A 14881-nucleotide genomic window follows, 5' to 3' on the forward strand; every position below is an offset into this window, starting at 1 on the left:
AAGAAGAACCTGTTCAACATCACACCAATTATCTCCTTTCCCATTCTTTGACAGCTATTACAACAGAGGCAAAAAACCAATGCTACCCCCAAACAAAAACAAAACCCAACAAAGAACAATTTTGAGTAGCCCAGCATAGCAAAGTTCATTTCTTTAGAAAGCAGGGTGATCAGTATCTTGCCATCAGCCCTGCATCTACAAAGTAAAATGTGTTGCTGAGCAAAGACCAAGCCTGAGAAGCCTTGTCACAGTTTCCCTTATCCACTTGTGGTCTTTTTAAGGACAAGACTTCTTCCATTTTTGAACTATAATTGTAAGGATAAAAGCAAATGGTAGAGGCTCAATTCCTAATAGAGCGCTGGTGACTCTTCCAACCTTGGGGACTGATCCTGCATACCTGTGGGTGAGAGAAAGATATGGGTTATCTTTCCACATTGGGGCCTTAGGCTGAATTTGGACTGGGGTAGATCCTAACACTCTCAAAGAATGCAGTGTCCGATACGGAAGCAAAACAGCATGGCACAACTTCTCTCTCTCCATCTCCCAAATCCCATATTTAATTAAAAGACATGAACACCAGCGATGAAGAAACAGTTGTCAATTATTTAATTCTTGGCAGAGGAATGGAAATAAATCTCAAAACCAAGTATTGTGCAGTCACTTGAGGAAAATACAGAATGAAGACCCAACAGTTCTGTCTTAGTAACGAAAATACGATGTGCTCACCTCCCCACTGCTGGCCCTGGCCTGTGTTATACAATTCTGCAGACAACTCTTGGCACAGGTCAGCGGAGTGAGGGAATATGAAAAACAATGAATTCTGGAGACTCTCCAAGAGTGTTTACTGACCATATTAGCATTTGTGTTTGTTTATTCCCATTGTTCTGTGCTTTGAAATAATTCCAGTCTATATGCTCCTTTAAAGGCAAGCAGTTTCCAGGCTGAAGTCTTCAATACCAACCAACTAGGGTCAATCCATTCTCTGTCACACCTGCAATTAGAGACCGATCCAAGATGGCCCCAAACCCCCAGAGCCAAGAGGTACTGCTCCCCAAAGGGACTGTGTGTCTCCCTTGGTGGCACTACATGAACAAGCTTTCGCTCTGGCCAAGGTGAAAACACTGGAGACATCATGCCACAGGGCTGTGATGTCCGAAATGAAAGGTGGGGCAGACCTCACGGGAACATGCACACTAAATGTGGCAGAGTTGAAGAGAAAGTATCACAGATGAAGCACATTATAAAAGGAGGGAAATATGGGACCAGGGTTAACAAAGCCAAAAGAGGGAAATCAACAAGGATTTGGGTTTTAAGGGCAAATTTCAAATACAGGGGCAAGAGACTCTACTGAAGCCTCAAGGTACCTAAATTCTAATCAAACTTCAGCTAACCCCATATCATATATCTTATTTGGGGCAACGCATCTGTTAAAGCTCTAAATTTAGGAAAAAAATAATGCAAAAAAAGACAACAAAAACAAAAAACTACTAAAAGACAGAGCTTCTAAAATTCTAAGACTAGCCAGCAGGAATGAAGACAGAGGCCAAGTGCACTCTACAATACCACCAATAACTGAGGAATAAGGGCAGGGGTCGGGGGGTGGGTATCGAGCTGGCTGGCGACAAGAAATTGTTCTCTTCTCCCCTAAGGGGTGGAGTATCTTCTCAGATGGTAGCTATAAATCTTGATGCAGTGATCCCAACAGTCCAAGACAAGCAGCTGCCCTTTAGGAGTGAGGGCGATGCCCACTGGGCACGTGAGCCCCTCTCGAATAAGGACACTGTAGCCCCCGCCCTTAGGGAAGTGGAGAATTTCCTTTCGACTGCTGTCGGCCACAATGAGATCACCACGAGCATCCACACACATGCCGGCAATGCAGCGGAAATCCTCATTCTCTGAGAAAAAATGGCTGATCTGGCGACCCAGCTGCCCGTCAGGGCCCACAGAGCCGATGGAGAAGCCGCCCTCCAGGTGGTGCTCATTCTGCCGGTTCTCCAGATTGAGGCCCAAGCCCTGCGTGAAGTAGACAGTGCCCTCGGCGTCGCAGGTGACGAACTTGGGCCGCACTGCACTACAGAGGCAGCTGTATTTGACCACCCCCGCCCCTCGGTCAACGGTGAAGCACCAGAGCTTGCCGCCTTCCACATCCGTCACCACGAACTGGCCGGACGGAAGGGCTGTGATGCCCCAGGGTTTGCTCAGCTGGCTCCTGTGACAGGCCACGCAGTGGCCATCCAAGGTGTAGACCTTGAGGGAGTTGTCGTAGCTGTCAGTCACACCAATCAGCCCATGGCAGTTCATGGCCACTGAGAGAGGAGTGAGGTTGGGCAGATCAGCCCCAAGGAAGCTCAGCACAAAGCTGTCGATGCCACTGGGGCTCCGGCGGATCTCCTTCAAAAAGCCCTTGCGGGTAAAGACTTGTATACGGTAGTTGCCTCGGTCGGCAACCAGCACCTCGCCTTGACTGGTCACGTAGAGACTCACCGGGAGGTTGAACATGCCTGGCGTGCTGCCTTTGGCCCCCATCTTCTTGAGAAAGAGGCATTGCTGGATGCTGGCGGCTGTCTCGGTACCCCGCTGCTTCGCAGGCGAGGCCCTAGGGCTGGCAACCACTTCCTCGGGGCTCATGTCCATCTCTCTAAACGTGACAGAGGTGGAGGCCGCAGAGGCTGCGGCCTCCATGGCCCAGGAGTCCTCCATGTTGACTGTCCGGGGCTTTTTAACAGCCTGCCCGATTTGGAGGGGGCCAACGTGGCCGACCTTAAGCAGCTCCACGTCCTGGAGGGTGAGCTCCCGGGGCAGGCTGGCCGTGAGCTCCGGCTCTTCCTCGTCGGCGGTCTCCTCCAGGAGGGCGACATCTGCCTGCTTGATCTTCGCCAGGAAATAGTCACAGCGCGACACCGCCTGCACCTCGGCGATGTTCAGCAGGTAGCTCTGCTCCTCCACCACCTGACTGTTGGACTTCTCGACCTCCGCCAGAGAGCCCGTGAAGAACTTCCGAGAGCGGGCCAGCTCTTCCTGGACCCGGCGCTCCTCATGCCCGTACTCCTGGAGAACGGCTTTATACCTCGCCTGCAGGTCCTTGGAGACCCCTTCCAAGGCCACCTTCCGCCGCTGCAGCTCCCCCATGAGCTCCCGCAGACGAGCCAGCTTCTCTCCAAAGTTGTGGCGCCGCTCCTCGGCCGCCTCCTTGACAGGCAGCGTACAGTGGCCCGGAGGCTGGTGGTCGGCCTCCCGGCAGGGCTCACACAACACCACGCCACAGCTCCGGCAGAACTGCCGGGGCAGCCGCCGCCCACAGGACCGGCACATGAGCAGCCCCACGGCCTCGCTGAGCCCCGCCGTGTCGATGATCTTCAGCACGGTCAGGTTGTCCGTCAGCTGGCTGAGGCTGGTTATGCGGGTGATTTTGCTGCAAAAGGGACAGCGCACGCCATTGATGCTGCTGGCCAGGAGCTTCTCCAGGCACTGGCGGCAGATGGTGTGGCCACAGTGCAGGAGCTTGGGCCGCAGCTGCTCCTCGGTGAAGGACTCCATGCAGATGGGGCATTCTAGCACCTCCCGGAGGGCATCCAGGTTCAGGTGAGATGCTGCTGCCGCCGCAGCCATCGCACTTCCTCTGAGGGGCCTGCTAACACAGCCCAGCACCGAACAGCCTGGTGTTCATGCTCCGGGGGCCAAAGCCTGCTAACAAAGTAAGAAGCCATTACTCCACGGCCTGTATGAGCTAATTCACTCAAGAACCATTTAGAGAAACGCTCCCATCCCTCATCCAGCCACGGACTTATTTGACAAATACTTATTGAGGTCTGCTCGGTTAGGTGACAGGGATACGCAGGGAAACAACACAGACAACATTGCACAGTAGGTAAGAACTCAGGTTCTGGAGTCTCTGATACATAGCTGTATGACCTTAAGGAGGTAGCCTAAACTTCCCAAAGCTCAGTTTCCCCGTCGACCATCTATAAAATTGAAGTAACAATGGCATCTGCTGTATATGGGTTTGGGAAGAGTTAAGCAGCATGATGAATATGAGGCACTTAGTGCAGCCCATGACAAACATCATGCTGGATTAATGTTAGTGATTAGTGAAGTCTACAACTCCATCTGTATTAGGGGGAAAGCATCAGAAAATTAATTACTTACAGGAAAGGACTATACACAAAGATCATGGGTGCACAGTGGATGGAGTAACAAACAGTTCCCAAAGGAACTAGGAAGGGCTTGCCAGAAGCAGTGACACTTCTGTGAGAGGTCTGGAAAGAAACAAGTCCTTGAGGGATAAAGGCATTTTAAGCAAAGAAAATGATGTGAACAAAAGCATGGAGCCTTTTTTATTATGTTATATAGAGTTTACCATGTCACACTCGGGGTCCTAGGAAGCCTACAGGGAAATAGAAAACTGAGGTGATCCGTAAAGCATTAGGTCAGGATATACATATATTTTTCATGCATCTATTCTCCTATCTACTCACCAATCCACCCAACTAAGACTAGGTACCAGGTGCTGTACTATAGTAGGTTTTCAGGATACAAATCCTGCCCTTCAGATCTCAAACTTTAGGAAAGGAGACAAGATATGCAGGCAAATAATAGCCAAGGCACAGAGCAGTATCATAAATAACACATAAACTCAGTTCAATGGCGGCTAGGCTTCTAATTTGAAGGGAAACAGAATTTTCGGTGGGGGTGGGGGAATGGCATTAGATAGAGCTCTGGAAGGGCGCACAGTTGTGTAGAGATGGGAGAAAGGGAGTATCAGACAAAGGGCAGTCTTAACAAAGGTTAGAAAACAAGCGGAAGAGCAAGAAATTGAGGGTATTAGAAAGAGAACCTGTCGCCTCTATATATTTGTTTCCTCATTTGTACAATGAAATAATACCACCTTCACAAGATCAGTGAGAGGATTGCATGAGATAATATAGGCAGTGTATGAAATGCTAAGTATTGGCTTAGCACCAAAAAAGTCTTAAATTTAGTTCTCTTTTCTCTCATCTTTAAGGTTAAAGTTGTGGGAGAACATACACAGATTAAAGTAACTGGTGTGATTATGAGAATGATTCTAAGAAGTCTTCAAAGCCAAAATGAGACCTTTAGATCTCATTTTGACAGGCACAGCAAAGCAATGCATGGTTTGAAGCAGGGAACTGATACAATCAGAGCTTTAATGGAGTAGGTGAAAAGGCAGAGAAACTAGTTTGGAAGCTGCTGCAAAACTGGCTGGGGGAGGTAATGGGGAGCTGGAACTAGAGAGCAAGCGTTGGAAATGGAAAGAAGATGCACTGGAGCAATATTCCAGAAGTACAATCACTAAGACTAATAAAGTAGGAAAGTAGTGGAGCTAAGGTAACCAAAGACTCAAGCATATGGATCTAAAAACCAGTAGTGCCTTACCAAGACCATTTATTTTTGGCCGGAACACCCCTTGCTTCTCTAAGTACATGCCATAAATACTCCCACCCACCTCGATCCACATATGCTCATGAAATAGAATAGAGATCTCAGTGCTCTGCAGACTTCTGTCATTGTCAAGTTTATACCCCAAATTAGAATGAAGAGATCTAGCAAGGTGAGGCACGTGGATAAACTGCAGCCCTTCTTAGATGCAAATTCCACAGCTGCGTCTGTGCTCTCCTGAAACACAGATGGTCAGCCATCAAGGGGAAGAGGAGGGCAAGTTAGCGGGCTTTAAGGACAATGCAGCAAGCTGACAAGACTCTGCAAATGTCATCAACTTTCTCCATGCATAAAGAAGAAAGGAGTCTCTGCAGTGTATCACAGAACTCCCTTGTATTTAGCTATGCATCGCAATCTGACAAATACTCAATAGCAGACACACACCGTATCCAAAGGCAATCCAACCTCTCTGAAACCCCACTTCCCTTCTACTGGAAGGGAAACTGTATACATCTAGTACCTTCTATGTGCTAGATACCACACTAGATGCTTCGTGTACTTCATCTCATGCCCCTATAAAGTAGGTGCTATTTTGATTATCTCATTTTACCATAAGAAAAATAAGGCTCAGAGAAACTGCCTCAGGGTCACAAAGCTCACACGTGGTGAAACCCTGCAGTACAGATAACCTTGAACTTTGTTTAACCCAGAATTACTTCAAACTTTTTTTCTTTCCCCCCACTGGCATATAACACTTGTTAACAAGTATTCTCCAGACCATACTCTGGAAAATGCTGCCTTATGGCATATAACTTTCCCTAGAAATAAGAAAGAACAATACTAGCATTATGATATTTGGCTTCTATAGAATGGGCCATATTTATTTATTTGTTATATGGGTGACCCATTCACACACACCAGCCTTGCAACCCATTATGATTTAGACCCATGTCTCAACAAAATGATACATTATCACATGCCATGAACCTAGAAGGTCTCAAGTGAATATCGGAAACTTAATACTGAATTCTGAAATGCCATGGGTCTGGGCACAGTAGTATGGAAATGCTGATAGAAACCTCAAATCAGAATGCATGCAAACCTCCGCTCTAAACCAATAGCTGCAGTCGCTTCTCCAATCATCTGGGACAACAGACTGAGGGCAACATTTGGTGTTTAGATCAAGAGCATGTCACCTTACAATGCAAGGGACATCTGCTCTTCCCAAAGCTGGCACTGCAGATCAGCTAATTAAACAAGTCTGCCAACTTGTAAAAATACTAGCAAATTCCTTCCCCAGCTTTCTGGAATATCGTACCACCTCCTTCAATTAAAAAGCTTCTTGCCTCCCTGTCTAAGCCATCCACTTTAAAAAATGAATTTACTATACCCACATCCATATCCCAAAATAGCTCAGCTGTCTGCAGCTCCACTAGGCTCTCTGAGGCAGCAGAGAATGTCAAGGATTCCTGCTCTGCCAGGGAAGCAGGAGTTGCCATCACGAAGACATCGGGTATACACCTCAGACTTGGAAAAAGCTGAAACGATGTCTCTCATCTCTGTGAGCTGGGAACACTGCCTTCCGTAGGATCGTAGCCTGCTACAGAGCTCTGTGTGACAAGCAGATACATTCCTTCTCCTCCAGAAGCATACACCTAACCATTACTGTTCATCCTGACAGTGATCCAGATGGAAAGTCAAGTCAAACTCAGTTTCCCTGCAAGGGCTAGATGGGTGACAGGAACTGTCTAACCATCCCAAATCTCTAAGTTAGCTGCCCATTTCCTGCCAGCTGTAAAATCTAAAACCCATCAGAAGGAACCCCCAGCACGTTCTTTACAATAATCTTGTCTGCCTGTTGCGTCTTTAGATCTGCGGTCAACTCCTGACCCTTCACCTTAACCCATGCACTCTCCCATCACTGTTCTGATCTCGTAATCAACACAGCACATTGCCTACTGACACCAGGCCAGCCAGGCAGGTGAGAATCTGTCCCTTAAGCTGTGTTTGCTCCGGGTGCCCTCAGACTCAGGAGAATTCTAGAGTCCTACCCTAGCCTAATCCAGCCACTTCTGGCACCACCAGGCTTTAACCAACCATGATTCAAAGCAGTCCATGATTTAAACAACCAGGGTAGCAGGGGGAAAAGAGAAACAAAAAGCAAATGGAAACCCATTATCTCCGAAGTCAGACAGAACGGGGACCAAATGAGCATTGTCATTTTCAAGGTGTGGGACATTGGGCAAGTTATTTAACCTCGCTAAATTTGTTTTCCTACTTTACAGAAAGTGAGAAATTAAGGATAATGCATATAAAGTGCCTAGTCTGGAAACCAGCAGGTGTGAAGTGAAAAACTGCTATTTATCATAGTTTTAGTAATAATCAGCAATGATATTAACAGTAACAACAACTAGTACTAGTATAAACCAAGCACTCCGTTTACAAACGACATTTTCAAATGATGGTGCATCTTTCTTTTCATGGCATATAAAAGCACGTGAAGTTTAATAAAAGGACTGGCCAGCTTTGAAAGCTTTTGATTAGGGACGCCAGCTATTCATGCTAGAAACTAATAGGTACATGAATTCACAACTTCTTTCGCCCAGAAAACTAGGCTCCTTTTAGTAAGGACTAAATATGAATGCTAGAATTAGCAGTGATCTCAAAGAGTAAAACAGATGAGTAAATGGAGATCAGGAGAGAGAAATCAAGAACTTGTTAATCATATGGCAGAACTAGGACTAAAAGACAGAAACCGGAGGTGACCAGTATTACATAGACTAAGAAAGTGGGGCTCAGGAATCAGGCTTTCTGGATTTCAATTCTGGCCCTACTGCTTACTGTGGAGACTTGGACGAGTTAAGTGGCCTCTCTAGTTCTTAGTCTATCTAAGAAAACGGGCTTTACCATAGTATCTGCCTCTCAAGGTCATTATAAAAATTAAATGGGATTATGTGAACACACGTCATATCAGCACCAAGGGAAGCACACGGTTAACTGTGCAGTATTTATAATAGGGTGGCAGCAGCCACTGCCCAGCCAATGAGAAATGAATATGCACTTTTCTAATGGTGTATGTATGGAAGATATCAGATACGTAAATTTCAAAAGTAAAAATTGTGAGCCTTCACTAAAGAGTTTTACGTGAGCTCTGAATCAGAAGATTAGAGATGACCAAAGGCCATACATGTGTCAACTTCTTGGGGGCTTGGGCCATCAGCAGAACTGAAGAAGTTTAGGCAATTAATTAAACCAGTCTTTACTAGAGCACATACTGAGTCCAGCCTCATAAAAACACAAGGGAGATAATTTTGAACAAACCCAAACAAACGTGAATAGAGCTCCTTACCTAAAAACCAGAAAACCTGTAAAATGGTATGATATTGCCTTTCACAGGACAGAAAGGTTCATCTACCACTGACACTCTGCTCTGCTTTGGCACAGGGGTGGTTTCCCAAGGCTTATAGCATTTCCTTTCTAAACTGTATTCATTCCTCTTGCATTTGAATGGAATGCCGATCAGGTGCACAACCATCTCCGTGCCCCCAGGGTCCCTCTCTGGGAGGTGCTAGCAGGAGTGATTTTAATACAGCCAAGCCGTCAAGTGATGCTCACCTAGTCTTGTGTGTGGAAGAAGGTCTGAAGTTCATTTATTCAGGACACTTAAGGTGCCTGCACACAGCTAAGAGAAACTCAACAAGTAGGAACTGATAGGGACACACAAGCACGACCCCGCCAAAGCTGTACCAGTCTGAGACATACAAAACAACTCAAAAGAAAATGTTTGTAGGAAAGGAAACCTCAGCTAAAGTATGCCAAGAATAGGTTAAGTCAACAATAGAGTTTGCTAGAAAGACACTTGTCCTCCTCTTCTAAAACTGTGGGCGCTGGAAAGATGCCTTTGCATCTTCACAAACATTTGGATTTAATACCAATGCTGTTAATGTGACAAAGAATCTCGAATACGGGAAAAACCAACAGTCATTTCTCAGAGGACCTCCAGCCCTTCTCGACTCATCCACCCCTCTTCCACTTCCTTTATCTATGTACAACACATGTTCACTTAACCATGAACTTTTGATGAAAGGATCGGGAAGCAGAGCCTGGGAAAGGTAGAGGAGGGGATGGAAATTTGGGGGAGACTGGCAGGGGGCTGCTTAGGGTCACTGAAATTTGGCAAAGCAACCCTCAGTTCCTTTCTAGCAATGCCTTCCTCTTATAAGTGCTCTTATAAAACTACCATGGATTGAATGTCAGGCATCTTTTATACATTATCTTCTATCCTCATAATCACTGTGAAATATATGTTTGTTATTCCTCTCTATAAATAAGGAAACCAAGGTTCAGAGAAAAGCGACAGGGTCTCGAAGCCGACAGGCAGTAGAACTGAGATTCAAATCCAGGTGTGTCAACTCCTGGTCAAAAAAACACATCAACTCAGAAGATCCGTTAGCTCCCTAGCTTAAGAAGCGGCCATTCGTTCTAGGCAGTTTGGCTAAGAGGTTGGTAAAGGCCCCTAAGAATGGTTTTTAAATCAAACTGTTATACCAAAAGGACAAAACGGAGGGACTATCCCAGAGGCAGCTCACCAGTGTGCAGGGACAGTGGTCTGCCTAAAGGGCTTTGTAAACCTGACCACCAAACTCTCCAGACACAGGTGTACAGGCTCTAAGTGTTGGAGAAGCCATTCAAATAAAACTAGTATCATATAACTTAGGAGTCAGATAGAACGGGGCTCACATCCCACTGTGCTATGAAGACTTAGGTAAAGCACTGAACCTAGTAGTTTTCTCATCTGCAAAATATGGAATAACATCTCCATTTGTTGGCAGGATCACTGCAGGATGAACAGAGTTGATGCACGTAATAAACAATAAATGGTTCCTATTCTTACTTTTAATAGATTGAAGCTGCTAAGAAGTGTCTGTCCAAGGTCACCTAGTGAATTAGCAGCAGAGGAGGGATTTGGGGCTTGACGCCTCTGACTTTTGGGCTGGTTCGATTCCCATCACGTCTTTTCCATAGCCGTGTGCGGGAGTGTTCCAGCTAAATCTCTTGCCCTCTGATGCAGTCCTACTATGTTCCTGAACAGCAACACCCTAGCTTGTCCTGGAGCTAATGCAGCGAATGCCACAACTCTGTCCCAGAGGAGGGAAACCCAAGAGCTCATTTAGAACCAGGAGTTATTTTCCAGAGTGTGAGTGTCTTCAGCTTCAGTCCCTGCTAGGAAGGGTTGTTGTTTTCCAAGCCAATGGCCTCTACACCTCACCCTTTAGTCTCCAGCACCTCATCTTGTCTAACTTTAGGCTCCTCCCCTTATCTGCCCACTTGTCCTGGTCTAAGAGCAAATCAGGAACAAAGTCCAGGGCTACTCCCTACCTGAGATAGTTCCGTCCCCTTTAGAGTTCAACTGGATACTCAGAGATACTCACTGGACAGTTCTTTCATTTGAGGGGAATGGGCTGAGACAGGAAGACTAAGCAGACCCCAGCAAGGAAAGAGGGAATATACAGGGTTATAGAGACCTGACTGTGAGCCTAGCTCTGCCATCCCTAGTTAGGGAACCTTTAACAAGTCACCTCCCAAGCCAGTTTCCTCATGTGCAAAACCAGGTATGGTAGGACCTGCTTAGTCGTGCGGAGAGGAAAACCGAGTGAGAAAGTACATACAAAAATTACAAATTACTAAAGTTTGTGTGCTTGCTGTGCCCTGGGACAAGGCACACTCTGATTTACCTCCACAGAATCTTCACAGACAGCTGTGATGTCGTCCTGTGATTAATTCCATGTTACAGAGGAAGAGCCAAGCGCGTGGAGGTTAAGCAATTCATTCAAGATGACAGAGAGAGAGAGAGAGAGAGAGAGAGAGAGAGAGAGAGAGAGCGAGAGAGCGAGAGCACGAGCACCAGGATTTGAATTCATAACATCCTGAGTGGAGTTTCCCAGCTTTGGGGCCACATAATTCTTTGTTGTGGGGGCTGTCCGGTGCACTGTAGGATCTTTAACGGAGAGGCCAGTAGCCCCCATGCCCAACTGTGACAGCCAATAATACATGTCTTGGTAGGAGCCATCTCTTTAGAACCCAGCACAGGACTAAATGCTCAGTGTCCCCCCTTTCCCTGTCATTCTTCCAGCCCAAAGGCCTCACTCACAGAGCCACACTGCCTCCTGCAGCTGTAGTGGACCTTATACGGGATTAATTCAATCCACTCATGTAACTGGTAAGGACAGTAAGGCCTGAGATCCTGTTCTGCTCACTCCCTGCAGGCCCCCCATACTACCTGCTGTCACAGCTTGCAGGGACAGGGGAAAGAACAGTTGGGCAGATGACCTTCAACAGTTTCCCTCTTCTTGCCTCCTTGAAGCACTGTATCCTACCATTTTCGGCGTTCTGGGTTGGAGTCAGAGTTAGCGACAGCACCCTAGGTGCCCTGTGATCAGCGGTCTTTGGGAGGGGGGGAGGGAAGTTCTCAGGCTCCTTCAGGAGTCCTGATCTCTGAAGACTTCTGACTCAGCTGCTGAACCCCTGAACCCTGCTGAACTTCACACACTCAAATCCAGTCTCGTACATTACCCCCAGGTCCTTGGGACTCTGTATAGTACTCCCATTGCCTCCCATGCAGAGTTCAGGACAATTCCTTTAGCAGCCCAAGACACCAATCCATAAAACCTATTCAGGGTCCTTAGAGCCTTTTCATTCTGTAACCCAGTTAGTATGTTCCATCCTGTCCTTCAACCCTCTCTAAATCCTGCTCCCAACAACCGTCTTACAGTACAGATTTCAGCCTTTGGGGCTCCATATTGCGGCCCTTACCAATTCTTCACTCATGTGCCCCAAATCCCTCTGACATAGATCCTTTCATCTGTTTCCAAATCTCTGCAGCCTTCAGCCCTGCATCCCAGCATAACACCCCAAGTGCACACCTAAGACCTCTGCCCCGCCCCCCAATCTGAGCCCCCAGCTCCTGCATTCCATCAGACAGTCTGTCGGCCTCAAGCCTGGTTCCTTCCTCTTTTATCCACCCCATGTCATGTGCTGCCTGGTCCCTTCTTGCTAACAAGACACTACCTCCCACTGCTTCCCCCAAGAACTCACGCCCTCAATTTCCCCCAGATCCCATCTGGAAAACGCTTCCTCCCAAGGCCCTTCTCTCTCTGATCTCAAAATTTGGCCCCTCAAATGCCTAGCGACCCCAGACTGCGTCATACCTCCTGAAATGCGGCACTCCAAATCACATCGGAGCCTCTCAATTCCTTTTTTATTTCCGAAATTCTGTACCCCCGATACCTCCAGGGCCTTCAGATGCCCTCCCATCTCCCAAACGCTGCACCCCTCTTTCCTCGGGGCCCCTACATTACCTCAGGCCTCCCGAGATGCTGCACCCGGTATTCTGGGAGAGGCCCTCGCTCGCTGTCCTCCCAGCGGAGCTGCATCTCCTCTGAGCTCCTCTGCCCCCTTCGAATCCCTCCGGAGCCTGTCCCTCGCAGCCCCACCCCCACCCTGGTCCTGCCCCCCCAGATCCGGTGCCCAGACCCTGCCAGTCGGCCGTGGGCGGGCCGCTGCACGCCAGCGCGGCCTCCCCGCCCCGCCGCTAAGCCACGGCCAGCGACTCCGGCCGCGGTCCCCAGTCCCAGACCCTCCTTCCCTCCCCTTACCTGACCGCCCGCGGCTCCGACGCGTCCACCGCCGCTAGCCCACCCGCTTGCTGCCCTCTGCGCATGCGCCGCCGCGAGCCCCTTGGCGGGCGCTAATTCACCCAGCCGTCTGTCCGTCACCGCGCCCCGCCCCTGGGGCATGCTGGGGCTTGTAGTCACCCGGACCCTAGCGTTCGCGGCCCAGCGGTCGAATAGAGGCTAGCTCCCAGCTGGGAACGTGGGGACTTAGGAACGCAGGCGTCCGTTGTGTGTTCCCCTGTGCGGACAGGGAAACTGAGGCAAACCGAGTCGCCCAGGTTCCCTTAGTGAGTCCGCAGCTAAACCAGAACTCGCTCCTGACTCCATAGTGTGTGTTACCCGCTTCCCTGACCCGTGACGTCCAGGAGCTGGTCTCGGCAGAGCCTGGGCTCCTGGCACTCGGAAGTGCAGCCAGTGCACATGAGGAGGAACCAGGGAAAGAGTACAGCATCCCCCGGGGGCGGGCGCAGAGCCTGGCCTCACCTACAGAGCTAGTTTCTGGGGCTCCGTGTTTCTCCATGGGAGGCACTGCTGCCTGGGCTCGAGTTCCTGCGATGGACCCAGTGCTCCTGGGAGAGGAGTCTTTTCCTTGCTAGGTGGGGAGGCCACAGCAGAGGTAAATAGGGGACCGCGCTCTGCACCTACTGCCCCTGCAGAGCAGTACGCCCTCCAGGATGCCCACAGCCCATGCCCCTGCAGAGCAGTGTGCCCTCCAGGATGCCCACAGCCCAGCCAGTCAGGCCTAGGGCTGCTGAGCACCTGTGGCCCCTTAGTCAGTTCCAGGTCCAGTACCTGCTGGTGCAGCAGACCACGTGGTACAGCCTAGGCCTCGGGAGAGGGGGTGAGGTTGCATGGGCCTGAACTGGAAATCCCACGGAGGTGTGTGACCCTGCATAATGATAACACAACGGAAACAAGAAAGAAACCACTACCTTTGAGTGCTAGGGTGTCTGGTTGCAGCCAAGTACTTCCCATGCATTGTCCCTTAATTCTCATAACCTCCCTATTAGATAAGCAACTGACGCCCAGAGAGTTAAACAGCAAGGCCACGTGTTCACAAGGATAAAGCAGAGATTGGGACCCAAGACTAGATGAGAACCCACCCTAATGATCTTTCTTGCTTATCCTCTTGGCCCATTTCTTTATTTCTAAGTGGAGATACATTTTGCTATGAGGATTAACCAAGATTATGAATACATAGTCGTTTGCACTTAATTAACAGTAATTTTTAAAAATTATAATTAAAAGAGTCTTACACTCTTTAGACCCCAACATTTCAAACAGTGAGGGCAAAGGGAGGCTGGGTTGGCATACTCATGGCATACTTTGAACAGACTCTGGGGCCCCGGACTGGTATAGAGCTCAGGGGCTATTTAGACCTCAAGGATAGATTTGCAGTCTATAGCCACCCAGGGTTTTGACCAGACAGACCAGGAACAAATTAAGTTAAGAGTGGGCTGAAAAGGGAGCCCAGCTGAGGGCTGAAGGGCCCAGGGGCCAGATTTTGCTCAAAACTGGCAGCCAGCCAGCAGATACAACAGAACCCTTCAGGGCCAAGGGCGGAGGAATGCTTGCATCCGTTAGCACAGTGCCCAGCACATAAGAGTTGCTGAGTAAGTGAGTCAGACTCAGAGATGTGATTTTAAGCAAATTGCATTTCCTGTCTGACCTATGCTTAACTCTAGCTGCAGGATGACTGGCGGGGGGGGGGGGGGGAGGTGTCTGTTGAGTAAGGGGGGACCATTTTTTGAACACTAGCAATATACCAGACACTTGATAGCTACCTCAACAATGATTCCAGTAGAGGTTAG

At 48.6% G+C, this 14881-nt stretch overlaps 2 protein-coding genes across 7 annotated transcripts in view; one reads left to right on the forward strand and one right to left on the reverse strand.

Moving 5' to 3' along the window:
• ASTN2 (astrotactin 2) overlaps positions 1-14881 on the forward strand; it is an 861939-nt gene that overhangs the window by 645221 nt on the left and 201837 nt on the right. The window lies entirely within an intron of this gene.
• TRIM32 (tripartite motif containing 32) lies at positions 584-13122 on the reverse strand. Of its 4 annotated transcripts, none has more exons than XM_029919899.1 (2): positions 13053-13122; positions 584-3687 (listed from the first exon to the last, which is right to left on the reverse strand). In XM_029919899.1, exon 2 carries the CDS (start codon positions 3607-3609, stop codon positions 1645-1647), a length of 1965 nt encoding a protein of 654 aa, XP_029775759.1. In that variant the 5' UTR covers positions 3610-3687; positions 13053-13122; the 3' UTR covers positions 584-1644. The 4 variants fall into 4 exon arrangements, with proteins under 4 accessions (XP_029775759.1, XP_029775760.1, XP_029775761.1 ...); XM_029919900.1 differs by having other exon boundaries at positions 584-3684; positions 13053-13113; XM_029919901.1 differs by lacking the exon at positions 13053-13122 and adding an exon at positions 12756-12865 and having other exon boundaries at positions 584-3684.

This window comes from Suricata suricatta, chromosome 13, assembly GCF_006229205.1.
Source record: "Suricata suricatta isolate VVHF042 chromosome 13, meerkat_22Aug2017_6uvM2_HiC, whole genome shotgun sequence".
Classification (NCBI taxonomy): domain Eukaryota; kingdom Metazoa; phylum Chordata; class Mammalia; order Carnivora; family Herpestidae; genus Suricata; species Suricata suricatta.

Excerpts from the sequence above, each read along its gene's own strand:
- TRIM32 (XM_029919899.1), bottom strand. The coding sequence starts at position 3,609 with ATGGCTGCGGCGGCAGCAGCATCTCACCTGAACCTGGATGCCCTCCGG.